The 13710-nt window shown below is 41.4% G+C and overlaps 1 protein-coding gene across 1 annotated transcript in view; it reads right to left on the bottom strand.

Moving 5' to 3' along the window:
• The window catches only part of zfyve1 (zinc finger, FYVE domain containing 1), a 105786-nt gene that overhangs the window by 29409 nt on the left and 62667 nt on the right, over nt 1-13710 (bottom strand). Inside the window, exon 4 of the mRNA XM_048600489.1 lies at nt 4487-4604. Within this exon, the coding sequence (XP_048456446.1) occupies nt 4487-4604 (118 nt within the window). The remainder of the gene's footprint in view (nt 1-4486; nt 4605-13710) is intronic.

A 13710-nucleotide genomic window follows, 5' to 3' on the forward strand; every position in this document is an offset into this window, starting at 1 on the left:
GTCCACTTATGGTTTCAACATATCAATAAAAATCTCACTAGTGAGTGGTAAAGGGCCTATTTGCACACATCATCCCATTATTACCTAATCCTGCCTCATTGATATGTGGGTTGCTAATTTACCACACCGCAAAGAGAAACAAGACAGCACCAATTCCGAACAGGAAAAGTCAGAGCAGTCAGCTGGAATCACCAGATAACTGGCATTTTCTCTGAGCCTCCACTTTGATCAACATTCCCCAACACGTCAGGGCACACTTCATGGGCAGTGACCGCCTGCATCCTCCTTCCACAGAGTTGACATCGGCGTATGTTTCATACTTCGGAACAGGATGCATCTTTGGCCTTTTAGCTTGCTTTCTTATGCTCACTCATTTTGCATGTATTTGGGTGCTCACAGCAGCTGTTTTATCTTGTCATGTCTTTTTGTTTATTACTGCTTCATTCACAGTAGTTCTGTCTCGCCTTGCCTTTTAGTGTAGGCCAAAAGCCAAAGTGGCTTGATTGTTTGCAATGAACAATCAAGGAGGAGGACATGTTGCTGTATGGCACTGTGCTATGTCAATATTATTCCTACACTACGTAACCAGCAGCTTATGCGACAAACACACTAAATGTGCTTCAACCAAATGGCCGTACCTCAAAGAATAAGGGGAACCAATTCTCATTCAAGTCAAATGGCACTGTCGTCAGGATGTGAAGAAAGTGCAGGAGGCCCACAGTTTTTTGTCCTTGATTGAATGTCCTCCAGATGAGTGAGGCACAGTATGATAGTAAATGAGGATGTCCCAGTGTAACAGAACCATCATCTGCTGGAACATTCCAGGTGTAGGGTGCTATAGACTGTATACAGGTAGTGGTGGCAGTGGCATACTATTAGGTGTCTGATCTTATTAATAGGAAAGGATTCCATTTGATCAATGTCCAACTTATCTGTGATCATTGCAATCACATCTTAGAAACCTACAGTAAGTGCCCTGGAAGTTTTCATGATTCCTAGAACCTTCATAACTCACATGTCCCTACTTAACTACCAAGGGCGGATGTCTTAGAAGGGTGACTGCTGCAAGACAATGTGTACCCTCTGCAATGATGGCTGATGACTGCATTACACCATCCCCTGACTGAGGACAAGCTTGCATTCAATGTAATATTATCTTCCCCAAGGGTTCACTGATGATCATGTGATAGATTTGTTCAAGAAGCAACTCCAATGTTTGTGTAGTCTGGGATTCCTTCCAGTATGCTATAGAAAAACTGCACTGTATTATCCTTGCATGGTGTGCTCTGGACAACTGGGGCAGGCAAAAAAAGGGATCAGACAGACAATAAGAAGCTGTGACAGTGATAGCATTTTTCCGAGGAGGAAGATAAGGACAATGATCAGGAGAACCATCACCTTCACCATGATACAGTGCTCAAGTGTCAGCCATAACAAACTAAACAGGACGTGTTTGACACCTGTTTCCAATCGAATGGAATTGGGTGAAATCATCACAATGAAAACAAATTTCTGGAGAAACTCTGCAGGTCTGGCAGCATTTATGGAGAGTCAACGTCTTGGGACCAGTGACCTTTCTTTGTTCTGAAATGAACAGCAATTTCTGGTTTGTAACATTTGAACTAATGCACAGCTGAGTTTTAAATGTGGCACTGGTGTTGTGAAACCAAGGTCCTGGCAGTGGTAAGCAAGTCTGCTCCTACTGAGCATAAGATAGTGTGACAGCAGCACCATAGAGATGTAGTAGTGTATATTTAATCAGGTGAGCACTGTAAAATTACTAGAGCTCAAAGAGGGAAATTGTCCATGAAACTTCTCAATATTGACACTTAGCCAAATTTTAGGAAAATTCAGTCCATAGTTTTCAACTTGTCCGAGTTTAGCGTCTTAGCTACATCCTCAAAAGTCTCTACGAAGTGGATAGAGGCAAAGCATGTTCATTGCCTAATTTTTAAGCTGCCAAAGAAAGCATGTCACAAGAGATCAAATAGCGATGCTAATAATTAAAATCCTGAAAGTAGAAAGCATACCTTGTAGAACTGGAACTCCAACTAAGTGAAGAACCTGAGTAACTTTCTGCTGTGCATTCCAATGTAGTCATATCTCCCTCTTTCTCCATTGTAATTTTTGGTTTCCTGGATTTTGCTCTAACAAAAAAGGTCTTGGTGGGTAGTAACATTTGGATTACTCCCAGTGCCATGTGCTAGTGAGAGTAGGAATAAGTGTATGAAACAGATGAATGCATGGCGAAGGAGCTGGTATAAATGGCAAGGATTCACATTTTTGGTCATTGGGATCTCTTCATGGGTAGAAGTGACCTGTATGAGAAAGATGGATTGCACTTGAATTGTAAGAGGACTAATATTCTGGCGGGGAGATTTGCTGGTGCCACTCGGGAGGCTTTAAACTAGTAAGGCAGAGCAAGTGGGACCTAAAAAGATAGTGAGAAAAGAGATAGGTCTGAGGCTGGTACAGTTGAGAGAGTAGCAAGTTAAATAGTCAAGGCAAGCAAGAGCAAGGCAGAGGACCAAGTAAGACTGGTCAATGAAAACAGCTGCCACAGACCCCTGGAGACCTTTTACTTTTTTTTTAAAACAGACTAGCATTCTTTTCTCAAAACTTTCAATAAGTTGATAATTGGAGAGAGCAAAAACAAAGAACAGCTTCCAGTCCAGCAGCTTCTAAAGAAAAACCACCTCCGCCCAAAGTCCAGCCTTTTGTTTTTCTTTATAACACTTTCCGTGGTTAGCTGGCCAAACCTGATCCTCCCATCATCAACCAATCCAACCAGCTGCCTCAACATATCAACATCTCAGAGCTGAATCATCTGCAATGTTCTTAGAGCAGTAATTATCTTGCATTATCTTTCCAGATCCATTCCCTATCAACAAATATCAGTCTTTGGTTCTCTCCTTTTTTAAAATAGCAAGCTGCTGTTCAAAGTTCAAACTGCATTCTAGGTAGGTAAGATGGGGTAAATTTTGATAGGGGGTTAAGGCAACCACTTACCACTTGAACTTTAAAGCCCTAATTGGGGAATCAGGTGAACTGAGTGATCTAGGGTTGCAGATTCACATATTATCAAAAAGTAGTGATGCACGTTAATAAGGTCACAAAAAAAACCATTTAATTTCTAGACATTTAAATTCCTTGCTTTCCAATTGTAATGTTCAACTCACAAAGATTATACTTGGCAGCACAGAGTTCTGTTCTCCATACTATAGACAAACAGTCGGTACTTCCGGAACATTTCCCTCCTGTGACCCCATTTTAAGGCTTGATAACTACTGCCACTCCTCAGCTAATGATGTGGGAGAAGAACTACTACTGGTGCATGAGGAAAGGAGGGTCTGCCATCGCTACCTCAGAGATCGCAACTTTACTTAGGAGTCCAATCTTCACTTTGGGAATCCCTAATATAAAAACATTGTAAAAAGTACAAGGATGATAGCAGAATTGAGAGGCGGTATCTGTCAAAAAAGATTAAACAGACAGCAATTCCTTTCTCTGGAAAAAAGGCTGAGCAATGTCTTGAGCATAAAGATTACAAAATGTCTGGACGTAGAGATGTTTTAATTTGAAGTTCGTATCAGAACTACAAGATGTCTAGACGTAGAGATGTTTTAATTTGAAGTTCGTATCAGAACTATGAGCCATAAACACATTAGTAATTAATAAATCTAATAGGGAATTCAAGAAAAAAATCTTGACCCAATTTCGTTAGAACATGGAACTCAAGAACAAAAAGAAGTTGAGACAAACAACTTAGATGTTTTTAAGGGAGATCTAGGAAAACACAAGGGATTTCTTGATAAACAGAAGGGAGAAAGGAGCTGAATGCCAATAGAGTGACATAAAACGAGTGGGAGGCCAATGCAGACTTCAAAAAAGTCTTCCAGCACATTAATTGATTTGAAGCCAGAAGTCAGGCAAATTCTCTCTTCATTAAGACTTGGATATGTTGCCAATAGTCCTGAGAATACCATTCATAAAACAAAAGCAAATTACTGGAAATCTGAACTATAGATAGGAAATGCTGGGAAAACAGAGCAGGTCAGGTGGCATCAAGGAAGAGAGAAAGAATAGAAACTGGAAATGTTAACTCTTTTGCTCAATTTATTTTGAGCAGTTTCTGTTTTACGTGTAGCTGTAGTAATGTTAATTCAGCACACATCAACTCTGACCTTTATCTGTCAGTAAGCCAACTACTTCTTGCCGAAATTATCATTCTTTGAATCATCTTTCTTTGAAGGTGACTGTTTCCAAAACTGAATTCCCACAAGTAGGAAAGCAAATGGTAAAATAAATAGCAGCAATTACAACCTTATGTTTCCAATTTCCTACTAAAAATACAAAAACAAGTCACACCCAAGCTGAAAGCACTAGCAGATATTCTGCTCCCTTTGTACTGTTCTTTGCCCTGCTAATAAAACCGAGGATGTAATCACATGATATCATCAGGAGAAATGTAATTTGCATTACTCACTCCAAGCCAAACATGTTCAATTTCTGTTCGCACCACAGTGTCCACTGGATCCTGGTTGCCAAACCAGTATTGCCGACTACGATAAATGATGCCACAATTTGGGCACTCAATTACATACCTGAAAGAGGTAATAAGTTTGTCAACTAATTAAATTCATTAGTAGTTCACAAAAAAAAAGGTGTGCATACGATTCCAATATTCCTGTACAGCAGTAGTACCCAAACTTTAGTTAGTTGCTTCCTTCCAAATCTATTTGCTGCCTGTGGGGTCAATACAGTATCAGGTTTGATACTTTAGCTCTTAACAAATAAACCTTGTACAAAATGTAACACACATATCCAAATTTAACACTGGCATAATAATACTGTTTTTATGTGACAAACTATTCTCAACTCAACAACAACTGTCCCCAGCTCTCCCAGAAATTAACTGCACCCAAGTTTCCCAACTGTCCAGTCCCCATCAGGGCCTACTACTGGATGCAGGTGGCAATAACTCAAGTTCTCCCCACCTCGCACACATGGCCTATGTGAGGCAGTCAACATTCACGGTGTCTCTTGGATTCTTTTGCTACAATGGCATTACCCGAAACACAGATCCAGAGCATGCTGATGTCATCATACCAATTTTACCCGAGCCTTTGGCACATCTGGGATCTCAGAGACCTCTCGTGAGACTTCCAGCCAGCTCTGCCAATTTCAGGCTGCTCTAATATCCAGAGCGCACCAGGTTAAGGGGGAAGAGACAAGTTTACTGGCAATTGTACCACATATGAGCAAATTGCATGTTTTCTAATTGAATTTCTTTTGAACCAAGCTCTCCCCAAAATGTAGAAAAAGCATCAAACTCATACTTTACAGATAGTAAGAACTGCAGATGCTGAAGTCAGAGATAACACAGTGTGGAGCTGGAGGAACACAGCAGGCCAGGCAGCAGAGGAGCAGGAAAGCTGACATTTCGGGACCCGAAACGTCAACTTTCCAGTTCCTCTGATGGTGCCTGGCCCACTGTGTTCCTCTAGCTCCACACTGTGCAAACTCACACCAGACTTTTTTGCTGAAACTCGACATGACTTCCTGGGTAGCATGCTACAAACAAGCTCCACTGTTCCCCAAGTCATCACAAATATAAAACTTTGAGTAAACCACCAAATTTACCAAACTGCCCCATTCAGATTACAAGAATATGCACACCGCATTTTTAGTATTAACAAGGAAATAAATATTTATTGTAATCAGATTTTAACCAATGGCAAGAAAAGAAACAAGAATCCCTAATTATAATACTGATGACAAGAAAGAAACACGAATTGGTAACTTATAATTGTACAAATTAAATTTTACCCCTTTAAAATTCCCAAACATACACAAACAGAACACAAAGAGGCAAGACAAGACAACAGATATTACAGGTGTGTTTCAGGAAGGACCAAGAAGTCAGTTCTGGCATCAGTCCAAATAAAGCTAATGAATTGTTTTCCTTCAGTTCGGCTTGGTTCATTCTGACTCTGATGAGTGTGCAAGGTTGCTGGCATGCTGTTTCCCAATCTTTCATTCACTAGTTATAAAGATTCACTCTTACAGTACCTCAAAGTGGTTTATTTCAAGAGGAGAATTTGGAGACAGGGAAACAGAGACACACAGAGACCAAGAGAGCGCGACAGAGCACGCGCGAGAAAGAGGCGGGGGCGAGACGGGGAGGGAGAGGGGGAGGGAGAGACACAGACAGACAGAGAGCGGGAGACGGCCAGGCTGCCAGGCAGGCACGGAGCCAGAGAGAGACAGAGACAGAGAGAGAGAATAGCTAGCTGCTCAGATTTTCTGTTAGTTCACCACTCAGAGGCAGAGAAGTTTACATGGTTTCTCTTCTTTGGCAGAAATATCCAGCCGGTATTGGCCAAACACAAAGGTGTAACCATTTGGCCAAGAACCAGTTAAGGGGTTGTCACTATTGTTACAACCCACCACGATAGGGTGTCATAGATTGAGCTATTCCTAGAATCATACCAAATGTTAACGTTTTGTTTTTAGGGTACATACAGGTCACCAGTTTACCTGAATTTCAAACCAAGATTGATAGAAAGCACATACGAGGTTTCTATACCAAATATGAATTAGTATTCATTACAGATAGACTGCACATTGCAGGAACCTATAACCACAAAAGAAGTGATCAGAATAGGTCGCAAACCCCTTGGTGTGGAATTCTCCAGCTATCCTGGTAAATTCCTGCTTTTAGAAACAATTATTTCACCATCTTCTCCAGAGCTTTAACGCATGGTTCTTCTGCTGTGCTGAGAACGTGTAAACATACATAATTGGTCCTGGTTGAAAAACCAATTAAAAGTCTATCACTGGGCAAAACTTCCCTATACACACAAAAACAGGGGTAAGAGAAAAGCCAAAAGAACTGTGGATGCTGTAAATCAGAAACAAGAACAGAAAGCTCAGCGGGTCTGGCAGCATCAGTGAAGAGAAACCAGAGTTAATGTTTCGGGTCTGGTGACTCTTCCTCAGAACTGGTGGTAGCTAGGAAAATGTCGCTTTATATGCAGAAAGAGGGTGCAGCAGAGGGTCAGGAGTAAATGGTAGGTTGGGATAGAGCCCAAAGAGAGAGAAGAACAGTTGGAAAGACAAAAGAGTGGATAGCAATCTGACTAGGAGGGCGAATAGCTGTTAAATGGAGACTGTTAGAGGCTAACAATAGGTAGTGTGTAAGGCAGACTGAGATAACAAGGCCTGGTGTATGGGGTAGGGGGCAAGGATATGGCAGAGTTCAGTTCCTAAATTACTGAACTCCATATGGAGTCCGGAGGGCTGCAGGGTCCCCAAATGAAAAATGAGGTGTTGCTCTTCCAGCTTGTGCTGAGCTTGCTGGAACACTGTAGCAAGCCGGAGATGGAGATGTTGGCCACTCCTTTTCGTTTTATATATTTATAGAAACTTTTCCTATCTGTCTTTATATTCTGTGCTAGTTTTTTCTCATTTTCTATCTTACTTTTCCTTATAGCTTTTTTTGTGGCTTTCTGTTGACCTTTAAAGTTTTCCCAATCTTCTAGTTTCATGCTGTTTTTGGCCACTTTGTATGCCTTCTCTTTCAATCTGATAGCCTCCCTTATTTCTTTAGACACCCTTTAGATCCCTGCTGAAGGCAGACAAGGGAGAGGGAAGGGAATATGTGTCTAATGGTGGCATCTCGTTGGACGTGGCGGAAATGGCGGCTGATGATCTTCTGAATGTGGATGCTGGTCAGATGGTAGGTAAGGGAAACCCTATCGCTGTTGCAGGAAGGAAAAGAGGGGGTGAGGGCGGAAGTGCAGGAGAATGAGGTGCAGTTTGGGGATCATTAGAACAGGACATATTGATTTGGTCAAAGAGGGTTGTGAAGGCTCAGTGTTTATGTTCAAGTAGAATTTGAAAGATCTCTGATTACCAATGGCATATCAGTTTACAGGGACTGGGTGAGAAAAAGCACTGCAGTGTTTGATTAGCTATGGACATAGTCAATGATGGAACAGACTTCATGGGCTGAATGCTTACTTCTATTTTTTAAATTCTATTTTTGTCTTGATCTTCAATGAACAGACTTCGGGCCTTCTTTGCTTATATTTTCCAAACACGCTAGTCCTAAAAACTATTGGTCTTGACTGACTGTCTGTTCTAAGTGTGAATAAATGTGTCTATGCTTGGATTTAAAGGGGATTAGTTTAAATTTGCATAGCAGTAATTCATCATCTATTTTGCTACATTTTAGAGGTTAAGGCTGTTACAATAAATATGCTTTTGTTTCTCAGTCAGTCATTGATGAAATCTGGTAAGAGTTCTTTTATCTTAAACAGTGGTCACAGTCAGCTGCTAACCATCCAGGAGATGGAAAAGGAGTTGGTGTAGCACTGCTAGTTAAATGATACAATAATGAGGAAGGATATTAGTTTCAGTGAAGTGGAATCTGTAAGGGTAATTTAGTAATACCAAGTGATAGAAAACAATAGCGGAGATTGTATGCAAACCCCTGAATTAAAGTCATAGTGTTGGGTGAGCCATTAAGCACGAAATTAGAGATACAAACACTAAAGGTAAAACTGTAATTATGGGCATCTTCAATCTCAATGAAAATTGGGCAAATCAGAACAGTATCAGACAGGAGAAATTCCTAAATTGTGTACAGGATGGGTTTCCGGGATCAATATGTTGAGGAACGAATTGAAGAACAGGCCATCCTAGACGGGGGTGTTATATAATGAGATAATTGGCAGTCTAGCTTTGTGACGGCCCTTGGGGAAAATTGACCATAATATAACAGAATTCTTCATTAAAATGGAGAATGATGTAGTTCATTCTGAGATTAAGGACCTGAATCTAAATAAAGGAAACTACAATTAAGAGATGCAAGCTGGCAATAATAAATTGGGGAATGTTACTGAATAGGCAATGGCTAATATTTGGACAGTGCGTAAAGGAACTGCAACAATTATTCGTTCCATACTGGAATATAACATAAAACAGGAAGGTGGCCCAACAATGACAAACAAGGGAAATTAGGAACAGTATTAATTCTAAGGAAGGGACATAAAAATTGCTCAATAAAAGCAGTAGACAGGATAATTGGGAATAGATAAGATTTTAGTAACGGAGCACAAAGAAATTAGGAGGGGGAAAATAGAGTACAAGAGTAAACTTGATTTCAATAGCTCCTGCAGGTATGTGAAGAGAAAAATGTAGGTCCCTCACAATTAGAATCAGAGGAAGTTATAATGGTGAACAAAGAGATAGCAGATCTATTAAATACATATTTTGGTTCTGTCTTCACAAAGGAGACACAAATAACATTCCAAAAATGTTGAGGATGCACAAGATTCAGTGAGAGGGAGGAACTTGAAGAAATCAGTATTAGCAGTGCAATGAAATTGCGGAAAGTTGATGGAATTAAAGGCCGATAAATCCCAAAGACCCAATAATCTACCTCCCAGAGGACTTAAGGAAATGGCCTAGAAATAGTGAATGAATTTTTTTTTTCTTTATTCATTCATGGGATGAGGGCGTCACTAGCTAGGCAACATTGATTGCCCATCCCTAATTGCCCAGAGGGCAGTTAAGGGTCAACCACATTACTGTGGGTCTGGAGTCACATGTAAGACAGACCAGGTAAGGATGGCAGTTTCCCTCCCTAAAGGAATTAGTGAACCAGATGGGTTTTTCTGACAATCGGCAATGGATTCACGGTCATCATTAGACTCTTAATTCCAGATATTTGCTGAATTCAAATTCCACCCATCTGCATTCCACCATTGATGGTCATCTTTCAAGATTCAATAAACTGAAACAGAATTGGGATGCAGCTAACGTAACCATGCTAGGGAAAGAGAAAACAGGGAATTATAAACCAGCTAGCCTGACATTGGTGAAAGACTTAACAGCACAGCACTTGGAAAACAGTGACAGGATTGGACAGAGTCAACGTGGATTTATGAAAGGGAAATCATACCTGACAAATTTACTAGACGTTTGAGAGGGTGTAACTAGTAGAGTTGACGGGGATGTGTTTATTTGGACTTTCATAAGGCTTTCGACCTTATCAGATTATCACTTAAAATTAAAGTTCTTGGGATTGAAGATAAAGTACTGGCATGGATAGAAAACGGAAGGTCAATGGACTCTAAATGTTAACTCTTTTGCTCTCCACAGAGGCTGCAAGACCTGCTGAGTTTCTCCAGCACCTTTTGTTTGTTTGGATAGGGAACTTGTTGGCAGACAAGGACTAATGATCTACACAGGGATCAGTGTTTGGATCTTAGTTATTCACAGTTTGTATTAACTAGTTACGAGGGAACGAAATATACTATCTCCAAGTTTGCAGACAACACAAAGCTGGGTGAGAGGGTAAGCTGTGAGGAGGATGCAGAGATGCTTCAGTGTGGTTGGACAACTAGAGTGATTGGGCAGATGAAGCATAATGTGGATAAACGTGAGGTCATCCACTTTAGTTAAATAAAAAGGAAGGCAAGTTATTATCTGAATTGATTTGGAGGTGCCAGTGTTGGATTGGGGTGAACAAAGTCGGAAGTCACACAACAACAGGTTATAGTCCAACAGGTTTATTTTAAATCACAAGCTTTCAGAGCACCTGACGAAGAGTAGCACTCCAAAAGCTTGTGTTTTCAAATAAACCGTTGGACGACAACCTGGTATCATGAGACTTCTGACATTATCCGAGTTGTGATAGATTGGGAAAGGCCCTTATACATCGGTTGCTGAAATAAACATAGATGCAGTAGGTAGTGAAGATAAATGTTGGCTTTCAAAGCGAGAGAATTTGGAGTACAGGAGCAGGGACATCTTGCTGCAATTGTACAGGACCTTGGTGAGACCACAACTAGTGCACTGTGCGCATTTTTGGTATCCTTCTCTGAGGAAGGATGTTCTGCCTACAGAGGAATTATACCAAAGTTTTACCAGGCAGATTCCAGGGATGGTAGGACTGACATATAAAGATAGATTGGATTGGTTAGGATTTTATTCACTGGAGTTCAGAAGAATGAAGGATTAGTTTATAGAAACCTATAAACTATTAAAGGACTAGGGGCATATGTAGGAATAACTTTTCCCCTTAACACACACCAGAGTGCATAGACTTAAGGTAAGGGGCAGTATTTCATAGAATCCCTACAGTGTGGAAACAGGCCCTTTGGCCCAACTAGTCCACGCTGACCCATAGAGCATCCCACCCAGACCCATCCCCCTAATCTACACATCCCTGAACACTACAGGCAATTTAGCTTGGCTAATCCACCTACCCTGCACATCTTTGGACTGTGGGAGGAAACCGGAGCACCTGGAGAAAACCCACACAGACACGGGGAGAATACCTGTGTGGAGTTTGCACAGTCACCTGAGGGTGGAATTGAACCCGGGTCCCTGGCGCTGTGAGGGAGCAGTGCTAACCACTGAGCCACTTTGCTGCCCCGTGATTGGGGCAGAAGGCATTTAAGCAGTAATCTTTTCACCCAGAAATGGTGGGTACGTGGAACCCCATATCCAAAAGGGTGGTTGAGAAACATGGGTAAACCCAGGAATCATGCTCCCAATGATCAGGGAGTGCCGAACCAGGGATCACAGTCTATGGGGTAGGCCATTTAGCACAGAAATGCCTTCACCCAGAGAGTGGTGATTCTATGGAATTCTCTGCCAGAGAAAGCAGCTGAGGCCAAATTAATGAATGTTTTCAAGAAAAAAAGTTATACATTCTCTGGGCTAAAGGAATCAGATGGTATGGGGAGAAAGCACAACAAGGCACCGAGTTGGATGATCAGCGATGATCATCTTGAATGGCAGAGCAGACTTGAAGAGCCAAATGGCTACCTCCTGCTCCTATTTTCTATGTTTCTATTTTCCCCAATGACAGACATGAAGCTGACTGGCCTACAATTTCCTGCTTTCTGTCCCCCTCTTTTCTTGAACAGAGAAGTTACATTTGCAATCTTCCAATCTGCTGGGTCAGAGTAGCCAAAGACAAAATCTCCAAATTTTGTTGGTTATTTTCAAATTTGAGATCAATATACCTTTGTTCAACAAAAATATGATGTGATATGGACCAAAGGCAGGCATATGGAGTTAGGCCACAGATCAGCCACACAAATCTTATTAAATGGCAGAACAGGCTCAAGTGTTTGAATGGTCCTATGTTCCCATGTTTCTCAACCACAGGCATTTTTCAGACATTGGGCTTCCACAAACCCACCACTTCTGGGTGAAAAGATTACTCCTTAAATCCCCTTTAAGTCCTGCCCCTTTCCTTAAATCTATGCACCCTGGTCTCCATTAAGGGAGAAATTTTATTCCTATATACCATATCTATGCCCCTTATAATTTTAAAGGCCTCAATCAAGTTCCCTCGCAGCCTTCTCTGCTCCAACAAAAACAAGCCCATACAACCAGGCAATATCTTAATGAAGCTCTTCTGCATTCTCTCCAGTGCAAACATGCAATCACACAATCACATCCCGTGTGGCAACCTGAGTTGCACACAGTACTCCAGCTGTGGTCCAGCCAATGTTCTATACAGCTCCATTATAACCTTCCTTTCTCTTATATTCAGTGCCTCGACTGATAAAGACAAGTATCCCATATACTTTCTTAACCACCTGATCCACCAGTCCTGTTGCTTTCAAGGGTCTGTGGACACATACAAGATCCCCCTGATCTTGAGTACTACCCAGGGTCCTACCACTCATCGTGTACTCCCATGCCTGCTAGTTCTTCCAACATGCATCATTTTACAGTATTCCACATTAAATTCCATTGGCTACTGCCCTATCCATCTGACCAACTCATCTATAACTTCCTGTTTTCCTCCGTGCTATTTACCACACCACCAACTTTTGTACAAATGTTTCTACATTATTTAGGCTTCAGCCAAACTCCATATTTCATGATGACGAAAGACTCAGTGAACCACTTTCCACACCACACACACACATACCTACCTTACCCCTACTCACTCACACCCTGCCTTGCATTCATCCCTGACTCACTCTGCTTCTGTCCTCATCGACCCCTACTTGCCCATCCCCCATGAGATGTATAGATACAAAGTGTGGGATTGCTGGATTGGAGAGAAGTATTTGTCAGCTCAGAGTGGCAGCTGCATGACTTGCCCATGTAAAAACACATATCAATTTCAGTGAAGGTTGTTCAAAGTCAGTGGCTTTTGACCTTTGGGTTTCAGGTCACTGAGGGTGGGGAAAAAAAAAGCACAAAAACCGACAAGGAAACTGACAGTTCCAATTCTTTTCACCCCAAAACGGCCAGAAACTCATGAAGCTTCCCAAAGATCAGAAGTGACTTCCTCAGGGCAACCATCAGTGAAAGTGATGGATGGATTCTTTTTAAAGCAGCCCAGAAAATTTAGTAGTTCTCAGGTGAAGGTGCTAAATTGGGGGAAGGCTAATTACAACAATATTAGGCAGGAACTGAAGAATGCAGATTGGAGGCAGACGTTTGAGGGCAAATCAACATCTGGTATTTGGAAGGCTTTCAAGTGTAAGTTGTTGGGAACTCAGGATCGGCACTTTCCAGTATGGATGAAGGATAAGCATAGCAAGTTTAGGGAACCTTGGATAACGAGAGATATTGTGAGCCTAATCAAAAAGAAAAAACAAAGCATTTATCAAGGAAAGTTGAAAGAAACTTAATCAAGGAGTCAGGAGGGCTAAAAGTGGTCATGAA

The sequence above is a fragment of the Rhincodon typus genome, chromosome 8, assembly GCF_021869965.1.
Source record: "Rhincodon typus isolate 14 chromosome 8, sRhiTyp1.1, whole genome shotgun sequence".
NCBI lineage: Eukaryota > Metazoa > Chordata > Chondrichthyes > Orectolobiformes > Rhincodontidae > Rhincodon > Rhincodon typus.